The sequence below is a fragment of the Diadema antillarum genome, unplaced genomic scaffold (genome assembly GCF_040938485.1).
Source record: "Diadema antillarum isolate AM-2024a unplaced genomic scaffold, OU_Dant_1.0 seq00001143_RagTag, whole genome shotgun sequence".
NCBI lineage: Eukaryota > Metazoa > Echinodermata > Echinoidea > Diadematoida > Diadematidae > Diadema > Diadema antillarum.
Genome location: NW_027271955.1, coordinates 535,495 through 544,081, shown reverse-complemented (window position 1 = coordinate 544,081; position 8,587 = coordinate 535,495). Strand labels below are relative to the sequence as shown.

Below are 8,587 nucleotides of genomic sequence, written 5' to 3'. Positions count from 1 at the left end.
GACAGACAAACCAACGCAACGCTGGCAAAATCATAATATCCTCGGCGGAGATAAAAATGCATACCACTGAACAAAACTAATTAACAAGCCAAACATTTAATGTGCGGAAGGGATAGGGGTGTTGCAAGAAAGTTGCAATCAATTGGCAACTCTCCAAAATCAATCGCAAATCCTGCAATTGATTCAAATTTGCAAACAATTGCAAGTTGCAATTGATTTATCTATCGCAAATTTAGCAATAGATATTTGCGATTAATTGCAACTCGACTTTCTTGCAACACCCCTTTAGAGTACAACTTGTAGCAACAACATGTAGGTCTCCAATAACTGCGCATGAAAAAAAAAACAACACCACAACAACACGTATACTTGTTCATCTTGATCGAATGTAAAATTAGACATTTTTTTTTTTTTAGTTCCTCTCTGTTTTGACGCACTGACTTACATAAACAAGTTTTGTGTGACTTCATGAAGCCATATTATGATCACTTTCCAGCCACGACAAGATAGACCTACTTTTTGGTAGGAAAAGTAAACAACTGTATCGAGTGTCGGAGTTCCATACCAGTTCAGAAAGTGGTCTTGCATTGTGGTTTTGCATCGGGTGGCGCATGGCGAGGCCGATATCCGCGTAAATGTTGAGTACCCGCTCTTTCGTCAGCTTTAGCCAATCAAAATCATTCATTGGCCTGCACGGCGATGTGGCTGTCTCGTAGCAATTCCTCTGTTCGGACTTGAAACGAATAGAGGGTAGTGCGCCACGCCGCTCCATACGTTCAACGAAGATAAAAGTAAACATAGGACGTACAGTACACCCTTGCCTTGGCTTCGCTCAACTCGCTCACGCGCCTGCGCTAGCTGCTGGTTGATGGCTTGCTGTTGTGAGGCAAGCTAGCTCGTTTACAGCTGACTGTTAACGTGGACAAGGACGGTACACTTTCAGGATCATGCGGGACTGTATTCGACTGTTCACCCAAAATGGGAGTTAAACATTCTAGGAATCAACGTAGGCAATCGTCTGCTTCTCAGTCTCAACGTTCGGTAAGTGAAGAACGAAAATAATAGGACGTTTCTGGTCATGCAACACCAGCTGATCGCCAACGGGAGTCTATCGGATACACGGTGGGTTCGGGTCGGCGCTAGGACACAGAACCCTCCCGTTCAGTTACCTCTGGCTTGCTGCTACTGTACATAGACCTACCACATACCGATTACCGTACTGCAGTACTGGTGCATATCAATGATCTACTACATACAAGTGGTAGTATCAATAAATGTTAAGGTTATTCAACGCAAGATACTAGACTCCCAAGCATATTTCAACAATAAAACACTTTGATGGATTTAATTTGTGGTGTAGAACCCTAGTGTTTGCAGAATTTGTTTCCTTATTGGCTTTATCATTTCTTCACTGTCATGACTGTTGGCGTTCCACTCGGTATGTCGTACGAGTTATGACTATATGAATCTTAATATGAGTTTACACTAGGACATTTACTTGCAATGTTCAAGGCTTTTTTTCAGATTTTTTTTCTTTTTTCCCCATTTTTTAAAATTGGATTGACAATCGAATACCGGTACAACAACAAGACCCACTAACATTTTCTTAATCCTGCGTGCAGATCCCAACCCTGGTGTAACAAACAGATCAGATGATGATCTAAAAAAAAAGTACAAAAAACAAACAAACACACAAAACAAAACACCAAACAAACAAATAAAAAACTGTACTCTCAATTGCAGGGAGTAATGTCTACACACAATTTCTGCATCAAAGTAGTGTGAATAGGGAATCAAATAATACCTCTACATACATTGCATTGTGCTAGTGATTTTTTTTTTTTTTTCGGGGGGGGTGGGAGGGCTGCTCTTGTTTGCTGTAATTGAAGCATCACCAAATGTTTAAACAAAATGCTGAAAACTTTAATCCTGTCAGATTTTTCTTTGTGTGTGTCCAAACCTTACCAGTGTATTAAATTCATGGGATCATTTTGTTTGAATGATCCAATGTCACAAGAGTGATTTGTAGTAGTTTTGTGTTGGTTTTTTTTTTCTGTAGGTTTCACAAAATCACATGCCTGTTTGTATTGAAGATATTTGATACCATGAATTCTTGTTTGTTTGTTTCTTATGCAAACTTTGTAAACCAAGGATGGAAGTGGGAATAAATGAAATGAAATGAAATGAAGTGAAGATATCTAAAAGATATCAAATATGTAGCCATACAATGTAAATGCTGCAATTTTCACATTTCTCAGATGATTGTTTGCCATGAGACCTGAACTTTCAAATTTTTTTTTTTCCTTTTGGGAGTAGGGGAGGGGGGAATGAAGAGAATCTTCTGTCATTGGATATTTTTTTGTTTTCCAGGGGCTGAAAGTGTACTTGCTTGATTAGAACATTCATCATAGGCATCTACAGTGTAAATTGCTCTCATCTGTAAAGAGTTAGAATTTCCAACATACGATTGCTAAATTACTTCTGCTCCTTTTAGTGAAATGAAACTTTCTTGTCAGCCGATGATAGAGAATACAACAGCCATAAATATAAACCATCTATCTATTGTTGGTGCCAGTTACACATACATGTAACACAGCCCCTGGTTTTCTTGGCAAGAAACAAAAATAAAAGTTAAGTGAGAAGGCATTTTCAGCATTCTTCGGTATATGGCTACTTTTCTAAATTCCATATCACTATTGGCTGACATCTCCAATTGTATGATGCCTTATTTTGTTTGTGTGGTTAGTTTGTCTTTATTCATACATTCTGCATATGGGTTTTGCTGGATTTCAAATTAATGCATCATTCTTTGTCATTCTAATACATTTCAGAACACAGAATATCTACCATATTCCTTGAAATTTATCATACTACAAACATTTGTGTGCTGTTTTTGGTTTGTCACAGCTGTTGTTAAGTTGGCTAGATTAACCCATTATGGACGGTCAACACACTTGAGTCAAGAAGCACAGCAGGAATTAATGATATTTTTCACATTATTTGTTAAATTTCTACATTTAGGATCAGTCATTGATGCACAAATTTATCACAGAGGATGGTCTGCTAAATCAGTGACTGTGCTTGGTTCGGGTAATATTCAGATCATAGCAGTTATTAGGCCTAGTATTAATCCCTATAAATATGCTTTACTGACATTGCAAGAAGGCATGTACTGCAGTTTGTCAAAACTCTAGTACACAACACTGAGCATAGTGCATGCTTGCATGCTGTTTTGAGGTAGGTGACGACTAGACTTGGATAATACCAAAACATTCAACCCTCTGCGTGTAAGCAATCCATCTGTGCCCAGATGGCTGGCAGCGCTTCACTGGTTGGTGTCTGTCGTGGCTCAGGGCCCGTTCCTCTTCATTTCCTGCAGGAATTAAGTGCTCAATTACGGGACTTTCACCTGCTAATCCCGCTCAAGTCAGAGGGGACTGGAGATACTCCCCACAGCAACATCATGCCTGTAAAGGCTTATGAAGTGTGGGTGTATCTAACTTTCTCTACTCTTATCAACGTAGTATACATGTTGAAGAATATGGCATGCATCTTGGGGTACGAGAAAAATTGTCATTTTCACTTGCCTGGTATGGCTTTAATCTGTGCTATGAAGATTTAATTTGAATTTTTTGTTCTTATATCAAATGCAATTAAGCAAATACTGATAGCCAGGCAATCTTTACATTTATAAGCGCTTGCCCTATTTCCGTCAGCAATTACTGTGGAAAAGAGCATTTCAAGAATTTAGCTCAAAAGAAGCCTGCATTATACTTCGAATTTTTTTTTTTTTATGGTTATTTATGCCCGCTTGTTACAACAACAAAAAATAATTCAAACTTCTTCTCTGTATACATGTATGTGGATTGGGGATGACACAACATTTGTTCCTGCAACAACTGTTCCAGTCTTATTTTTTTCCAAGGACTTAGGGTTGGTGTTGTGATAGGGTTTTAGGTTTAGCTTGATGTGAGGATTAGGATTAGGGTTTGAGTTATGTTTTTGGGTAGGTTTTATGTTTAGCTTAGCATGCAGATATTTCATTGGAGCAACTGTCGTGGAACCGGATTGGGCCCATAACTCCAGAAATCTGGAGGTACAGGGGGCTTGCCTGATTTTTATCTCACAAATATGATAACAAAACGAAGTGCCTGGAAATTAAATTTCCCATGATTCTCTGCAGGTACCTGGGAGAAGAATCAACACAAGAATGTTGAGATTCTAACAGGTGCAAATGAGTGAGTCATGGGTTGAAAATGTTAATTGTTCTTGAGATCAATTGATATTGCCAAATGTGCATGGGAAGTTACCTGTGGTTCAGTGCATTTCCATCTTATGAGTGAATACAGATGTTTCATTATGATTTAGTGTGCAGTTACCGTGATAAATTTCAAGGTTACCATGCCATTTTTTTTATCATATGCCTGAAATTATCGTTTGCAAAGTCAAGCGCATAGAACTTGTGCAGTTCAGGTAGCACAATTGATATTCATTTTGAGGAATGTTGATATTGGGCCAAATATTTGGGCTATTCACACGAGGGAAAAGTGTCAATATCGATTTAAATCCTGACCCTGCATATGGCAGGTGTAATACGATGATGACATTGGTATTATTCAATTAAGAGCAGAAATATGACTCCCATAAATCAATTAATGATTGTTTATTCAGTGAGGAGATCCTTAAGATCTAGGGCATAACTGTTTTTAATGGAGTTAAATTGAAAAAAAAAAGACAAGCAAATAAACAAACATGATAAAATAAACTGCAGAAAGTGTTTTCTAGTCAGGTCTGTATTAGATCATTATTCAGATTTAATAATGTTGTCATGCAGACTACATGTGAAGTAAAAAGATATTCTGTGTGCATTAAATGTGACTCCTTGAATATTGCACAAATGCACAGATAATATACTACAGTACTCTCCGCATAATCGGGTAGGCTCGGGCAGAACGTTTCTTACCCGATTAAGCGGAGTTTCCAATTAACAGAAGAACACGTCTCATTCACATTGGACACACACAATGTGTATATGTACATGCATTGTACACTGCACCAAACACCTACACTGTATGCTTAACACGCGTGCTTGTAAGGCACATTCGGAGCGCAAGTGAAGTGTGTTCAACTCCTGTCTGTCTGTGCAACTGTGAGTGTCAGCTACAGTATGTACATGTACATGTGTAATATTCGTTTACGTGTGGCAAGTCGGTACTGGTACATGTGTTTTCATTTTTAATCACTCCCCAAATGATCGTCTTCTTTGCTTAAGCAGAGAATGCCATTAGCCGTGGAAAATTTGACATTCATGATTTCTTAAAGTGTCATATCTGCGATAAAATGTGAGTAGAAATTAGATTAGAAGAAAATTTTTTACCCATTTATGCAGAGAGGCAACCCAATTATCAAGGTAATTTTAATGTGCATTGGAACTGATTTTGACATTACTACCCAATTAAATGGAGTACCCGTTTAAGCGATACCCGATTAGGCGGAGAGTACTGTACTAATAATCACTTGCACCTACGTGCTGACAGGTACCATCGCTAAATGATCATTTTTAATTTTTTTATTTTTCATTTTTTTACATGATCAGGAGTGGGTAGAAAAAAAAAAAAGATATTGAGGAATTTTAATGTAGTTGCATGTTTGAACTTGGACAAACAGGCAAGACAAAATAAAATGGAGAATGGGAACAAGGATATTTTTACCATAAAGATGCTGTCAGATTTGACACTTTCACAAGGCCATGAAATATGCCGCCCCTTTTCACCATGAAGATAAACTGTTTACAAAATTCCCTTTATCAAATACGGGATTGTTGTATGGTATTGTCATAGCTTGAGAATATATATATGCTGGCCTCTTTGAAATGACACATTCATCGTACGATGAAAGAGCAAATATTCATGGCAATGATTCGGGAAGAACACATTGTTTGCTCCGGGGAAATCCAGGCGGGTAGTTTTGACGCCGACTTGAGTCTGGATCAATATGAATGGAAGAATGACACCGGGGGCGGGGCACTGCACCAAGTCTCGGATAAAAGGAGGAATGTTGTGCATTTCAATTTCTTTGTCAAGGCATGGCAAGAAAGAATCAATTCAACTTGTCAAAACAGGCTGGCAGAAGAAGAAGAAGACAAAATGAGGAATATTTATTGATTCCAGAAACTGTCAACTGAAGTTGACTTGCCTTTGAACTCCAAATGCACCCAGTTGTTAGATTTACTCAGGCTGAGGCTTGACAGAAAATTAGTTGTACATACAACAAGGAATTTGATTTGAGGCAAAAACCAATGACTACTGACCTGATGATACCGACAAATCTGCTAATCAGCTGAATAAAAATTGTACCGGTATTTCATAATTTGCTCTGGAGCATAAAGTGGCCATTTATGCCAATTGTGTAGTTTCATGCCATGGTATATCTAATGGGATAGTGTACAGATACGGACAACTTTTCATGGCATCATTAATATTATTACTCCGCCCGAGGGATCTCAACTCCATGCTACATGTATGACACAAGGAGCTTACAGTGTGTCTTGTGAAATCCTCGTGTTGGTTCCATTTTACATTCTATTTGTAGAGAAAGAAACAAAGTGTATGTGTACATACAGTAGTTACATGAGCTTTATAAACATGGGGAGGAATTGACCTCTGGTGCATCACAAAAAGTTGTTCAAACTAGAAACCTCTTTTTCTCCTTTATATTTCATACTGCATATTGTACATGTGTTAATAATGAACATAAAAAAAGCATGGCTTATAATCTGTTGTTTGTAGCAAATATCATTGCCTCCTTTTTTTCCAGTCATGAAATCAAATGTTTTTCCAAAAGTTTTGTACCAGTATTTATGTTGGAATTAGATAGGTCAAGGTTATAGGATATCACATGAAAATCAGATGTATTACATCCAGGGTCAAAGCTACACTACAGTGAGTGTCAGTTGTACCCTGGAAAATCTCCTAGTAATATTCCATTTATTATATGTGGAGCCAGTCTACCCGAGAACTAAAGTGTATTATCAAGAGCCTTACCTTGCCCTTTTTTCAACTATGCTTGCCATTAACCTATCTTCTGTGTAGGTGTTCATCATATATAACCCATTAGCGGCAACACCTCGGGCGCTTTTGATGACTGGTTGAAGCCAGAAGGCTTTAAATAACAATTTAGACAGTACATACTCATTTCTCTCGCACACAGCTGGAGTAGTCATATCTCGACACAAACTTAATGACCCCCAAAAACTCAATAAGTCGCCTCTAATTAGCATCGCAATAGCATGCTGTGGGTGGAATGCACCTTGTAGAAAGGGTCCCTACCTTGTTCCTTCCCCCATGGCTGTATTCTCCGCGTAGCGTCATCAGCGTGAATCATCTGTCATGCCGCAAAGTCTTTTACCCGTCCTATGATGTCATGACTTACTCGGATGAAAGTCAAATGTCTATTGGCCTCACTTCTAGGGGCCCCTTCATGGTAAAAGTCTTGCAATTGATTGTAAAACTGGTGTCGACCTTGACTCAGTGGCTAGCTGAACAAACTTGTAGTCGACCGCAAGTATGTGTGATGTAGGGCTCTGGTTTGTGTTACACTTGGTGATGCTTGCAATTTGTGATTATCAGTATTTTAGTCAGAATAGAGGCAACTTGATAGCAACCAATCCACTGTCAGTACAGTTAGTTGTTGTATGGTGACCATAAGAAATGAAAGGCGCAAGTATTGGATAGCATGTCGTGAAACAGGTCAAAGGTGTGATTGGAGAGAGATATGGCCACATGAACTGTAACTTACCCGGACAGCAGAAATTTTCAAGGGGTAGTTGTTTCCTAGTTTGTTTCTTGGCTATTTCTTCTTCTTGTTTTTTTTATTACTTTGGCATGCAGAAAGTCGGTTGTTTTTAGTTTAGATTGTTAAAAATACATTTAAGTTGTTTCAGTTTGTATTTGCCTGTCATTCCTTTACACACACAGAGGCTAAATTTTGAACTCTGTGATTTTATTCTATTTGTATTTTTCAGGGAGAAGTAGAGAAATCATTTCAGTCACAAATTGATAAAGGTATTTATTCAATTTGCTTTCTAAGTATTAACGTAGATACAGAGGACAACATTTTGCTAGTTTCTTCTTAAAACAAATGTTCATGTATGAACCTATCCTGAAGGTTTAAGACAGTTTAACTTTCAACTCTCAAATATTATAAACGCAAGTGTGTGGCGTGAATCATAGTATACAAATGATGCACAGGATAGAGTGTGTTAGTGTAGGCGTGGTGCACTCGAGGGTATTTACAATTGTGAAACATGCACGAGGCGAAGCCGAGTGCATTTTGCACTACATTGTAAATACCCGAGAGTGAGCTACGCCTCCACTAACGCCATGAAATAATCCTGTGCATCATTTGTTTTATAAAATGGGTCGAAAATTCGAAAACTAACATCATTTTTCAGCGTTTTTCACTTACCTTTGTGGGTCAAGACGTCCGAAGATGTTCGTCCCAAACATTTACGCACGTCGCACTCGCGGAAGTCCCGCACATACAGTATAAGTATAATGGGGGGTTGGGTTTCCGGACATTTAAGTTC

At 38.4% G+C, this 8,587-nt stretch overlaps 1 protein-coding gene across 2 annotated transcripts in view; it reads left to right on the top strand.

Moving 5' to 3' along the window:
* The first annotated feature begins 923 nt into the window (after positions 1-923).
* LOC139744167 (ribosomal protein S6 kinase-related protein-like) overlaps positions 924-8,587 on the top strand; it is a 123,811-nt gene continuing 116,147 nt past the window's right edge. For both annotated transcript variants that reach the window (XM_071654621.1, XM_071654620.1), the window contains exon 1: positions 924-1,041. In XM_071654621.1, coding sequence (XP_071510722.1) covers positions 979-1,041 — 63 coding nt within the window. In that variant the 5' untranslated portion in view covers positions 924-978. The remainder of the gene's footprint in view (positions 1,042-8,587) is intronic.